The sequence below is a fragment of the Oncorhynchus keta genome, chromosome 7, assembly GCF_023373465.1.
Source record: "Oncorhynchus keta strain PuntledgeMale-10-30-2019 chromosome 7, Oket_V2, whole genome shotgun sequence".
In the NCBI taxonomy this organism is placed as follows: Eukaryota; Metazoa; Chordata; class Actinopteri; order Salmoniformes; family Salmonidae; genus Oncorhynchus; species Oncorhynchus keta.
Genome location: NC_068427.1, coordinates 46,486,949 through 46,500,675, shown reverse-complemented (window position 1 = coordinate 46,500,675; position 13,727 = coordinate 46,486,949). Strand labels below are relative to the sequence as shown.

The window sequence follows — 13,727 nt, the reverse complement described above, 5'->3', positions numbered from 1 at the left end:
ACGTGGTGGGCCTGGCACAGCTCCTGGTATATGTCTGTTACAGCTGGATGAGTCAACAGACGTGGTGGGCCTGGCACAGCTCCTGGTATATGTCTGTTACAGCTGGGTGAGTCAACAGACGTGGAGAGCCTGGCACAGCTCCTGGTATATGTCTGTTACAGCTGGATGAGTCAACAGACGTGGTGGGCCTGGCACAGCTCCTGGTATATGTCTGTTACAGCTGGATGAGTCAACAGACGTGGCCTGGCACAGTTCCTGGTATATGTCTGTTACAGCTGGATGAGTCAACAGACGTGGCGGGCCTGGCACAGCTCCTGGTATATGTCTGTTACAGCTGGATGAGTCAACAGACGTGGAGAGCCTGGCACAGCTCCTGGTATATGTCTGTTACAGCTGGATGAGTCAACAGACGTGGCGGGCCTGGCACAGCTCCTGGTATATGTCTGTTACAGCTGGATGAGTCAACAGACGTGGCCTGGCACAGTTCCTGGTATATGTCTGTTACAGCTGGATGAGTCAACAGACGTGGAGAGCCTGGCACAGCTCCTGGTATATGTCTGTTACAGCTGGATGAGTCAACAGACGTGGAGAGCCTGGCACAGCTCCTGGTATATGTCTGTTACAGCTGGATGAGTCAACAGACGTGGAGAGCCTGGCACAGCTCCTGGTATATGTCTGTTACAGCTGGATGAGTCAACAGACGTGGTGGTCCTGGCACAGCTCCTGGTATATGTCTGTTACAGCTGGATGAGTCAACAGACATGGAGAGCCTGGCACAGCTCCTGGTATATGTCTGTTACAGCTGGATGAGTCAACAGACGTGGCGGGCCTGGCACAGCTCCTGGTATATGTCTGTTACAGCTGGATGAGTCAAAAGACGTGGAGAGCCTGGCACAGCTCCTGGTATATGTCTGTTACAGCTGGATGAGTCAACAGACGTGGCGGGCCTGGCACAGCTCCTGGTATATGTCTGTTACAGCTGGATGAGTCAACAGACGTGGAGAGCCTGGCACAGCTCCTGGTATATGTCTGTTACAGCTGGATGAGTCAACAGACGTGGAGAGCCTGGCACAGCTCCTGGTATATGTCTGTTACAGCTGGATGAGTCAACAGACGTGGAGAGCCTGGCACAGCTCCTGGTATATGTCTGTTACAGCTGGATGAGTCAACAGACGTGGAGAGCCTGGCACAGCTCCTGGTATATGTCTGTTACAGCTGGATGAGTCAACAGACGTGGCGGTCCTGGCACAGCTCCTGGTATATGTCTGTTACAGCTGGATGAGTCAACAGACGTGGAGAGCCTGGCACAGCTCCTGGTATATGTCTGTTACAGCTGGATGAGTCAACAGACGTGGCGGGCCTGGCACAGCTCCTGGTATATGTCTGTTACAGCTGGATGAGTCAACAGACATGGCGGGCCTGGCACAGCTCCTGGTATATGTCTGTTACAGCTGGATGAGTCAACAGACGTGGAGAGCCTGGCACAGCTCCTGGTATATGTCTGTTACAGCTGGATGAGTCAACAGACGTGGAGAGCCTGGCACAGCTCCTGGTATATGTCTGTTACAGCTGGATGAGTCAACAGACGTGGAGAGCCTGGCACAGCTCCTGGTATATGTCTGTTACAGCTGGATGAGTCAACAGACGTGGCGGGCCTGGCACAGCTCCTGGTATATGTCTGTTACAGCTGGATGAGTCAACAGACATGGCGGGCCTGGCACAGCTCCTGGTATATGTCTGTTACAGCTGGATGAGTCAACAGACGTGGAGAGCCTGGCACAGCGCCTGGTATATGTCTGTTACAGCTGGATGAGTCAACAGACGTGGAGAGCCTGGCACAGCTCCTGGTATATGTCTGTTACCAGTGGCGGTTCTACCTTGAATGGCTCCCTGGGCGACCCCCAATCAGACAACAACAAAAAAACACCACCAACTCTAATTATTATTCAGACATTTGGAACAACACAAATAAATCACCATATCATTTAAAACAATATGAATATAAAAATCTATACAAAAATAAGACTCAAATATCAAAAAGTAGAAACAAATTGTAATTGTAATATATAAATACAAATAAAACAAGAACTTCATTATTGCACTATTAACCTATTGCGAAGAAAAACACACAAATAAAACTAAATTGCACAAATCCTATATCACACAAATACACAAATGGAATAACACATTTATAAAGAAGAGAATCTGATTATTACACTATTGCACTTCAAACAAGAAACACACAAACTAAATTGCACAACTGCCATCTAAACCCTGACCTTTCTTGCCTTCCTTGACGCAAAGTCATCGATGACATCATCATAAGAACTCTGCCCAGCAATTGCACTATTTAATACTGGTGACAGCAAGGCCACTAAGGCGTTCCTGTGACATGGTGGTCCTCAGGTAGTGTGCAGACTGGTTTTCTATTAATCTTAATGATATTGCACAAACCAGTAAAAAAATAATAATAAAAAAATATGTCTGTAAGACATATATTCACAGTATTACGAATGAATTGTGCTGTATTTGGTAGCATTTCGTAGTGTGACTGATTTTATTAATTCCATTAGTACTGTACAATGTTAGAGGTGTGTTATTTGATAGAATCCCCCGATACCCCTACCTCGGGCTTCCAGAGGGGAGACCTGAGGTCAACCTACCCCCACCTCGGGCTTCCAGAGGGGAGACCTGAGGTCAACCTACCCCCGCCCCCTACCTCGGGCTTCCAGAGGGGAGACCTGAGGTCAACCTACCCCCCGCTACCCCTACCTCGGGCTTCCAGAGGGGAGACCTGAGGTCAACCTACCCCTTCCAGAGGGGAGACCTGAGGTCAACCTACCCCCGCCCCCCTACCTCGGGCTTCCAGAGGGGAGACCTGAGATCAACCTACCTCCCGCTCCCCTCCCCATCTTGTACTTCTGAGTGGGAGACCTTCCCAGGCAGTAGCCTGCCTAGCTCACAAACAAGAATCAGGGCGCCCACTCCGACAAGGTTAATTGGCCCACAGTTCCACACGGTGACATGATACCATTGACGTGACGTGCAAATGAGCGATAGAAAACCGATCACGCAAATGTCACCAATCCAAATGTTTTTTTTTGTGCTGGCACCCTGTGCCGCCCTGGGCGGCTACCTATGTCGCCCATACCTAAATCCGCTGCTGTCCATTACGTTTATGGGGGGTCAATTAAGGAAGACATCCTCTTCTGCAAACCACTGGAAACCAGGAAAACAGGAGAGGATATTTTTTTAAGTACTGGACAGCTTTGTGACATCAAATGGACTTTGGTGGTCAAGATGTGTTGGTATCTGTACTGATGGCGCAAAAGCCATGACATGACAGGGAGACATATTGGAGTGCTAACACGCGCAAGCAGTTGCTCAAGACATTTTGGACACTACAGTAAAAATTATTAACTTTGTTAAAGCAAGGCCCCTGAACTCTTTTCTGCACTATGCAATGATATGGGCAGCGACCATGTAATGCTTTTGCAACATACAGAAGTGCCAAGATGAACTTAAAGTTATTTTTACTAACCATCATTTTCACTTGTCTGACCGCTTGCATGATGACGACTGGCCTATCTGGGTGATGTTTTTTCTCATCTGAATTATCTGAATCTGGGATTACAGGGACTCTACGCAACTATATTCAATGTGCAGGACAAAATTGAGGCTATGATTAAGAAGTTGGAGCTCTTCTCTGTCTGCATTAACAAGGACAACACAGAGGTCTTCTCTGTCTGCATTAACAAGGACAACACACAGGTCTTTCCATCATTGTATGATTTTTTTGTGTGCAAATGAACTCAAGCTTATGGACGATGTCAAATGTGATATAGCGAAGCACCTGGGTGAGTTGGGTGAGCAATTACGCTGGTACTTACCCTAAATGGATGACACAAACAACTGGATTTGTTATCCCTTTCATGCCCAGCCTCCAGTCCACTTACCGCTATCTGAACAAGAGAGCCTCGTCGAAATTGCAACAAGCGGTTCTGTGAAAATTTAATTTAATCAGAAGCCACTGGCAGATTTCTGGATTGGGCTGCGCTCAGAGTATCCTGCCTTGACAAATCACGCTGTTAAGACACTGATGCCCTCTGCAACCATGTACCTATGTGAGAGTGTATTCTTGGCCCTCACTAGCATGAAAACTAAATACAGGCACAGACTGTGTGGAAAATGACTCTCTCCAAAACAACCCAACATTGCAGAGATATGTGCATCCTTTCAAACACACCCTTCTCATTAACCCGTGGTGAGATATTCACAACTTTCAATTAACAAATCAGGTTTAAATGTAAGATGATTAAATATAGAGCAAAATGATTGATTATTATATTATTTGTGCCCTGGTCCTATAAGAGCTCTTTGTCACTTCCCATGAGCCGGTTGGGATTTTTTAAAAACTCATACTCATTCTTATGTTTATTAAATGTATCATATAGTGTGTGTGTGGCAGGCTTACAATTACGTCAAAAAAACAACATTTGAGAGTGTGCTGACCCTGGTGCTCAAGGAGGTTGAATGTTTGAAGGGGTACAGGACTTTAAAAAGTTTGGGAACCACTGCGTCTAGTCTAACATTCTGACACCTGAGAGGTTGGGACCACTTTGCAATTAAGTAACGTTTGAAACATGTCTTCTTAATGAGGTGGTCATACGACGAGCTCCAACAATTTATCTGTAAAGAGCCTCACTACCTCTAGCAACCTTACCTACAACACCGTACACTTACTTCACTGTTCCACTATCTGAAATTATACGGGGTTTTTTTTCTCCTCAAGCGCGCCCACGAATACGCGTTCACGTTTGGCAGCTCCACGTCGACATTCTTCCAGCAACAGACTGAACTGCACAGGGCTGAAAGAATAGAATAAGAGGTCAAAACGGCGTGAATGCACCAATACGAACACTGTATGGAGGCTCCAAAGAGGGACGTTAACCGCGAAATTAGGAAGTGTAAAAACTCTTGCTTGCTTTGATAGTTTGTCCTGCAACCATTGTAGATAGGCCACTGGTTTTTGCATTTTATTATCGGTTTGCCCTCGTGCTTGATCGCAGCTGTTCCCCTTTAAGAGCTCCCGTTTCTACCAGGTACCGTATGATCAGTTGCATTTCTTTAACTTCTCATTATAATGTTCACATTTAGAATATGAAGCTATGCTATGGCATTTCACATCTGCTAATAGAATTCCAACATATTTTAATTCACTGTTTGATTTTGTACTTTGCAACTTCATGACAACAAGCAACTCTCCAAACTGTATTGAATATACATGTATTTGTTACTGTAATCTGAAGTGGAATATGTTGAATATTTGCCTTGTTGTATAGGTAGACTATATTTTCATTGTGAAATTAAATCTGTGGCTTGTGGGGAAAAACTCTCAACAAGTAGGTTAAACAGCGTAATGAACGTGGGCGTATTACCCTTGGAGTAAACGATTAAAACATGAACAAATTCATGATTTCAAATTTGGAACCCTTATAGGCACGTCATCTGTTCCACATATGGAGTGCTCTAATTGTTGCCTTTACTACCTTGAAGATAGTCAAGGTTGAACTGCGAAGTAAACACCTTATGAACGAAAATGTATCTTGCCTCTTACTGTGTGATATTGTATGATTTCATCATTTGTGTGGTGGTGGGGGGTTGTTGTCAGAGTGAGAATCAATCCAAGTTTCCAACAGCAGTCTTCCCATTCACTCCTCTCTGTGTTTTAATAAGCCCAGAGAATTAGTTAAAGTTCCACATAAATACACTTTTTGTAAAGTACTCAGCTGTGGTTGATTTCAGTTTCATCTCAAATCATGCTGGAGTTTAACTTTTAGGTTTCAATATTGTGTTCAGAAAAGTCATCCCAACCTCCATAATTACATTTTCCACACTACAGTGTTCATTCAAAGTGTTTATCAACCCAGCACATCAATAGGAAACTTACATTTCATTCTCTTATATGTTGCAGGTGGAGTAGTGAAAAGGGTTGGCACTGTGGCTGTCCAAGTAAAGTTCTGTGATACACTTTGACTCTAATTGTTTGCAGTCAGTGCATTACAGAACTTTATTTTGGGAGTTAATGCTCTGGGCCTGAGGGAAATAAATCTACCATCTGGAGAGCGGGAGCATTATTCCACGACATGGCCACTTGCAGACTTCAATAGGGAAACTCCTTGTCAATAAATATGTTCTTAGAATAAAACTTTCTTTTGACAATGACATGCCTCGTGAGTTTTCACCTACTTGTGAATGTATTTGCTAATAATTAAAAGACTCACTTTGGTCTGTTGGTATCAGAGTGAAATGTCTGAATTTATGACTGAAAGGGAGTAGTAGATTGTTGCATCACTTTCTATAGGGTGACCCAGCGAGCCATATGGAAACACCAGACTCCAGTCATCCCTCATGTTCACTTTGTCATGTGACTCATGGAGGTGAGAAAGTTAAACGAGCAGTTTAAATGTTCAACCCTCTTTTCCAGTGACCTGGATCATAATGTACGGCTCCTACCACATTAATGAACCTTATCAAAACCCATAAACATTGATGTCAAATATTTTAAGGATTATTTTCTGTTGTGTATTGACATTGTATCCTGTGAATGGAAGTTACGCCTAATTATCTGTTGTATCATTCATTGCTAGAGTTGCAAATATAAATCTAAAACTATTTCAGAGATGTATATGACAGCCAATAGGAAGTTAGGATGAAACGTTGCTATTCTACTGTGTCGGCTGTCTGTCCAAGCAAGTATGAATGAACGGTTCTTTCAAATCAAACTTTTCACACAAAAAAAGAAAAGGCAGATAATTACATAACTAGAAGTGCAATAACATCACTGATTCTATAAAGGGCACAACTTGTTAGTCTAATTTAGAGATTCTCTGGAACTTTTGTATACTTGTTAGCGCTCACCAGCCAAATGTGATCCCCGAAAATTGCGTACTGAGTCACATGTGTAGATATGTGCTCCACGTCATTGCTCTGCTGTGTGTGCGCGTCTTGCAAGCGGTCATTCAAATGGCGAGGGGCTGAAGCTCATTGGCTAGAACTCGAATTGCTAAGTGGCATGGGGGAAAAGGCACAGCATAGCTTCCAGAAAAAAAGTCAGTTTCAAACTAGGGATTTCATGGATAATTGAGGTAAAACAGTACATATGCTCATAGATTACACATGTATGAACTACACATTGATACGTCCGGTTCAAAGCGGGAGGATTTTAAAAAAAATACGGCTTGCGGCCCTCAGCCATAAAATTAAGTGGACACTTCTAATGACGTGTCATGACGTCTGACGAGTATTCACTTGCAGGGCAAGGGAGGAAGGAAGAATTTTTAAATTGACCACTCTTGGCCGGAAATTCACCGGTAGCTACAGTCAATTATGGTTGCAGGTCTACTTATATATAAATTATTAATATACACCTACCGATAGCTAGCAAATTAATTAGCTAACTACCGTTGGCCTGCCAAGCTGGAACTTCTGAAGGAAAATATTCCAAAAGATAACCAAACAAAAACATTACATTTTTACATAGTAGCAAAATGTCTAGCTTATTTGCATTCGTTTTTACTTACTTGTATGTTGACAACTCCATTGATGTTAAGTTTTCACTAACTTAGAGGATGTACAATTTCGCGAATTGAAATATAGGGAGTTTCAGGCCCCGGGGATGACATTATTGTACACTCGCAAAGCCGACTAAAAACGAGGGCTGAGGGGTTTACTGTTGCACATTTCCTTTGCTATGCTAATCATTTGGGCCACCCGCCAAGATGGCAACAGGGATTCCCATCAAGGGCATAAGGCGAGGGTAAGTGGACGAGGGTGTGTCTTTTAAGTGTTTGGACCATAGCCCTAGTAGTCACCAAAGTTCCAGACCATATTTTTAAAGACACATGCACACATTTTAGCATCATGACATATTTTTCCTGCTATTAAATTAGATGACTTTCTTATAATAAAGTCAACATTTTTCTCTGTGTTTTGAAAAAGTTTTGAATTTCAGTTCTCCCAAAGCCCAGTTCATTCATCATGGTTAATATTTAGAGAGCTTCTGTGCTCAGCGTAAGTAATGATTAGGCTGCCTGTGCACAGATCAAATCTGTCTGAGAAAAAGGCAGTCACCGGCACAGCGAAAGAAGAGTTGCGTTGATGCATGTTGAGAATGCCATTCTTATAAACTCTGGAATTTCTTTCACTTGCCATTTCTCCTGAAAGGATGACCTCCGAACTATGGGCATCAAGTTTCCACGAACTAAAGACCTACTCTCAAACTCGTATGAATGTAACTGACAGTCCAAATCAACATGCTTGTAAACTAGTCCTATGCCACAAAACTTGTTACAGAGTGATGATAAGGGAAAACTCATTCATTTATATTCTTCCAAGAATCAATATAATTTTTGGAATGACAATTGAACAGCAGTAAATCACACATTGTGCCTTGTAAAAATATTTGTCTAATATAAGCTTTTCCAGTGACTATAACTCTCATCAACTAGATTCAGCTGCAGGACTATTTTTTTTTTTTAATTTCTTGAGCTGATGGTCTGGGGACCGGAACATACTTACAAATAATTTGACTGCGAATTCACTGCAAGAATCCCAAATAGATATAATATTTGACTAAAACATAATAATTTAAAACCTTGCTTACATTTCTATATGATCACCTGTCTCTCTATTATGCGTGGAATACAGATTTCTCAAATGAAAATCACTTGGAGCTGATCTCCAGGTGTTTTTACAGTATTTTATGTACAACAATAAAATATACAAATAAATATATATATATATTATTATTATTTTTTGCTCAGAGAATGTCCTGGGCCAAATAAAACCACCCGCGCAAATTCGGCCCGCGGGCCGCCAGTTGAGGAAACGTGCTCTATGGACTACCAACAATTCAATTAAAGTAACAGCAAAGATAGGCGATAATGTAACCAATTTTGCAACATTGTAATATATTGAAAACACAAATTAAATGCAAAGCATGATGGGATCTGATTACAATTTAGCTCATATCCTATTATCGCTGTGACAGCTGCCTTTCCGTGCACAAACACGGAAGCAGTATGGCGTCAAACAACAATAGCTCCGACAGGCAACGAATTGCACAGCAAAGATTAAGCAGAATTGCAGCGCATTTACATAAACATGAGCACGGTAACTCGGGAATTATCACAAAAGAAGGCAAAATTGATGCGACTTGGTTCAACGGAAGAGAATAAAGGGACGGTGCCGAGAAAGAGGTAGGAATTGGCGGTGGTAATAGGGTAGAAGTGGCTGAATATGAGGGCTATCCTGGCATGCTATCTTGTCATTTAAAAACACATCATTGGTGTCTTACAAACTGAGATCTCCCTTGACATTAGACATCTCTGCTTTATTTTAGCTAAGAAAATGAGCCAGCAGAATGTGCGGTAGTGGTCCTTAAACAAAGTCTTCATTCATTGAAGTGGGTGCGGCGGGACTGTATTCTATATTCTATGCTAATCTTTTTCATTGTAGTTAGCTAGGCTACTTATTTAAAATGTGTTTCAGTAATGTTTTGATCTCTTCCCCCTGTTGAAATTAAAGTTCAGGTCAATCCTACACTAGGATTGTACCACATTTGTCATAGCTTGTCAGCGTTATATGGGCGGACTGGAGCTCCTACACCACATAAAATGCTTTTCTTTTTTGTGTAAAACAAAACTTCTGATTTCAGAACTCAAAGAATAGACTGGAATTACACACAAGTGTTCTGTTTAATTGCGGGCTATTCTTTTAGGTGCTGGAATTAGTAGGTTATGATAAACACTAATTGTATCTGACCTCGGAGCTCCAGTCTGACACCACTAGTCATCGCTCAACTCCATCGTAAATCTAGGAGTTGAGTTTAATCGGCAAGACCCACACGAGCCGCTCGTGACAGTGGGCAGCTGAAGTTTATGTAAAACCACAAGATCAGCTTGCCAACATTTGACTATTTCAAGGTAGCCTATTCCATTATGCATGTATATTGTTAGCTATAGCTTGATTAAAACTAGGGTTAGGGTGACGTTTTGAATGCTGACAATATTCTGAACAACGACTAGGAAAATGTCAACTCTGTTTGTGGCATGAACAGAACAAGCTAGCTAGCTACTATACATTATTGAATAGAAGGGATCATTATAATGGTAATCTTTTTTTTATATTCTTCATTATATTGGGGCGGCAGCGTAGCCTAGTGGTTAGAGCGTTGGACTAGTAACCGGAAGGTTGCGAGTTCAAACCCCCGAGCTGACAAGGTACAAATCTGTCGTTCTGCCCCTGAACAGGCAGTTAACCCACTGTTCCTAGGCTGTCATTGAAAATAAGAATATAAAGTTGAGAAGTTAACTTTAAACTTGGATCTGTGGTGGTCTGACAATCAGTTAGTAATGAGACGAGTTGAATGTTAAAGCTTTCACAATCGTGCTGTAGTGACATAAAAATAAAATCAGGGTTAATTGTCACCTTATCAGCTCGGGTATTCGAACCAGCGACCTTTCATGTACAGACCTAACGCTCCAACCGCTAGACTACCTACCACCCTGTGACAGCTAGTGTCAGATATGCCTTAGTCAGACCACCACAGGTGACGGCCTCCCCCGGGCCAAACCTAGCGCGCTGCCCTATAGGACTCCCAATCAAGGCCGGTTGTGATACAGCCTAGAAATCGAACCAGGGTCTGTAAAAAGAATGTTGAGTACAACTTGTATTGTTAACTGTATGTGTAAATGTTACCTTCATGAATTTACCCTCATTGGCCACATTTTCTAGAATTGCGCTTATCACTGGAGAGTAGGAATGTTCCCTGCTACAAAGCTGGGCTAACTGGTCCTGGTCTTGCTGGAATGTCAGTCTGGATTTGACCTACTTCATAAACAACCTATACATTTGCACCCATCGTTTCAAATGGCATTTTAACCTTCTTTTAACCTTCTTAATTTTTATATATATATATTTTTTAGTTACAATTCAGAGTTTGTAAAATCAACAGTCTAACTTCTTGACCTATTGACTCATTCTGTTGTAATAACTTGATTGCAGCCACAAAACAAGGCTACCTTTTGAACAAGGCGCTGATCTAGTAGCTAATTACTTGCCTAATGGTCTGGTCATCGTCATGCAGTGTAATATTTGTTAACGTAGCTTCAAAAGATTCCTCCAGCTCTTTGAGCCCAGACGGCTGTTGCTTCCATTTAATTATACAATAAATTCATTCATCTCTGGGCAGTTGTATTCTTCTGCTTGTTGTGACAGGACATCAGAGTTGTGTCATGGTCCATTGAGATGACAGGCTGTGATAGACTGGCATTGAGAATATGTCACTCACTCACTCACTCATATTTCCCAGGCTCCTCATAAATTACACTGGCTGCCTGTTTGGCAGGCATTCCTCATGGGTTTTTCTCAACCATGTGTACCAACTTAAGGTATGGATCCCTCCTAGGGGTAGGGGCCTGTTTCCTCTGGCCGGCTGCCGTAGGGGCCTTTTTCCTCTGGCCGGCTGCCGTAGTGGCCTGTTTCCTCTGGCCGGCTGCCGTAGTGGCCTGTTTCCTCTGGCCGGCTGCCGTAGTGGCCTGTTTCCTCTGGCCGGCTGCCGTAGTGGCCTGTTTCCTCTGGCCGGCTGCCGTAGTGGCCTGTTTCCTCTGGCCGGCTGCCGTAGTGGCCTGTTTCCTCTGGCCGGCTGCCGTAGTGGCCTGTTTCCTCTGGCCGGCTGCCGTAGTGGCCTGTTTCCTCTGGCCGGCTGCCGTAGTGGCCTGTTTCCTCTGGCCGGCTGCCGTAGTGGCCTGTTTCCTCTGGCCGGCTGCCGTAGTGGCCTGTTTCCTCTGGCCGGCTGCCGTAGTGGCCTGTTTCCTCTGGCCGGCTGCCGTAGTGGCCTGTTTCCTCTGGCCGGCTGCCGTAGTGGCCTGTTTCCTCTGGCCGGCTGCCGTAGTGGCCTGTTTCCTCTGGCCGGCTGCCGTAGTGGCCTGTTTCCTCTGGCCGGCTGCCGTAGTGGCCTGTTTCCTCTGGCCGGCTGCCGTAGTGGCCTGTTTCCTCTGGCCGGCTGCCGTAGTGGCCTGTTTCCTCTGGCCGGCTGCCGTAGTGGCCTGTTTCCTCTGGCCGGCTGCCGTAGTGGCCTGTTTCCTCTGGCCGGCTGCCGTAGTGGCCTGTTTCCTCTGGCCGGCTGCCGTAGTGGCCTGTTTCCTCTGGCCGGCTGCCGTAGTGGCCTGTTTCCTCTGGCCGGCTGCCGTAGGGGCCTGTTTCCTCTGGCCGGCTGCCGTAGGGGCCTGTTTCCTCTGGCCGGCTGCCGTAGGGGCCTGTTTCCTCTGGCCGGCTGCCGTAGGGGCCTGTTTCCTCTGGCCGGCTGCCGTAGGGGCCTGTTTCCTCTGGCCGGCTGCCGTAGGGGCCTGTTTCCTCTGGCCGGCTGCCGTAGGGGCCTGTTTCCTCTGGCCGGCTGCCGTAGTGGCCTGTTTCCTCTGGCCGGCTGCCGTAGTGGCCTGTTTCCTCTGGCCGGCTGCCGTAGTGGCCTGTTTTCTCTGGCGAGGAATATCTGAAAAGCATTCCCTTGGGATGAGCGTAGTGATTTAACACAGACGAAGAAACACATTTACTAAACTGTCAGTTTTATTATTCAGTAGATATATGGAGATACTAAAATTCTTCCTGATACTTTCAGTTCAGTGTTCAAGCTTGTTTCTTGAATCCTCTAACCTGATTTAGCATAATGCTAAGCCGACAAATGGTATTTATTTGGAACACTTTTAGGAGGATATACCCAACCTTCGTTGGCCTTTTCTCCTAATGATCATCATCTGTGGTTATTCATCATGCTGCTCCCCCTTGGAATGAGATCTAAGCCACTCTCTGTCTAATGACTGCTGTTCATGCTGTTTCAAGGTAACAGGTTTTCTTCCCCATTTGTTACTGTGCCTACAGGCTTTTGTAGTTGGCTGTGTGTAGTCCACAGGGGAACGACCACCTCTGAGACCAGGTGTGACTGGAGCTTCCCATACTGCCAATACACTAAGGAAGAGCCAAGATGTGGAAAGCCCATTTTGAATAACGGAGAGCCATGATGTGGAAAGCCCATTTTGAATAACGGAGAGCCATGATGTGGAAAGCCCATTTTGAATAACGGAGAGCCATGACGTGGAAAGCCCATTTTGAATAACGGAGAGCCATGACGTGGAAAGCCCATTTTTGAATAACGGGAGAGCCACGACGTGGAAAGCCCATTTTTGAATAACGGGAGAGCCACGACGTGGAAAGCCCATTTTGAATAACGGGAGAGCCACGACGTGGAGACGTGGAAAGCGGGAGAGCCACGTGGAAAGCCCATTTTTGAATAACGGGAGAGCCACGACGTGGAAAGCCCATTTTTGAATAACGGGAGAGCCACGACGTGGAAAGCCCATTTTTGAATAACGGAGAGGACGTGGAAAGCCCATTTTTAACGGGAGAGCCACGACGTGGAAAGCCCATTTTTGAATAACGGGAGAGCCACGACGTGGAAAGCCCATTTTTGAATAACGGAGAGCCCATGACGTGGAAAGCCCATTTTTGAATAACGGGAGAGGAGAGCCAGCCCATTTTTGAATGACGTGGAAAGCCCATTTTGAATAACGAAAGCCCATTTTTGAGCCATGACGTGGAAAGCCCATTTTTGAATAACGGGAGAGCCACGACGTGGAAAGCCCATTTTTTTGGAAAGCCCATTTTTGAAT

The 13,727-nt window shown here is 44.6% G+C and overlaps 2 protein-coding genes and 1 long non-coding RNA gene across 3 annotated transcripts in view; 2 read left to right on the top strand and 1 right to left on the bottom strand.

Annotated features, from left to right (window-relative positions):
• LOC118386411 (nuclear factor erythroid 2-related factor 2-like) overlaps nucleotides 1-7,799 on the bottom strand; it is a 28,223-nt gene extending 20,424 nt beyond the window's left edge. The window contains exon 1 of the mRNA XM_052523024.1: nucleotides 7,584-7,799. The gene's annotated coding sequence lies outside the window, so the exon portion shown is untranslated. The remainder of the gene's footprint in view (nucleotides 1-7,583) is intronic.
• Nucleotides 4,625-6,225, top strand: LOC118386413 (uncharacterized). The gene is made up of 2 exons (XR_004826210.2): nucleotides 4,625-5,102; nucleotides 5,975-6,225. It is a non-coding gene; the product is annotated as an uncharacterized LOC118386413 (long non-coding RNA).
• Nucleotides 7,800-13,646: 5,847 nt separating the features above from the next.
• LOC118386447 (alkyldihydroxyacetonephosphate synthase, peroxisomal-like) overlaps nucleotides 13,647-13,727 on the top strand; it is a 33,460-nt gene continuing 33,379 nt past the window's right edge. Inside the window, 1 exon segment of the mRNA XM_052521811.1 lies at nucleotides 13,647-13,651. Within this exon segment, the coding sequence (XP_052377771.1) occupies nucleotides 13,647-13,651 (5 nt within the window).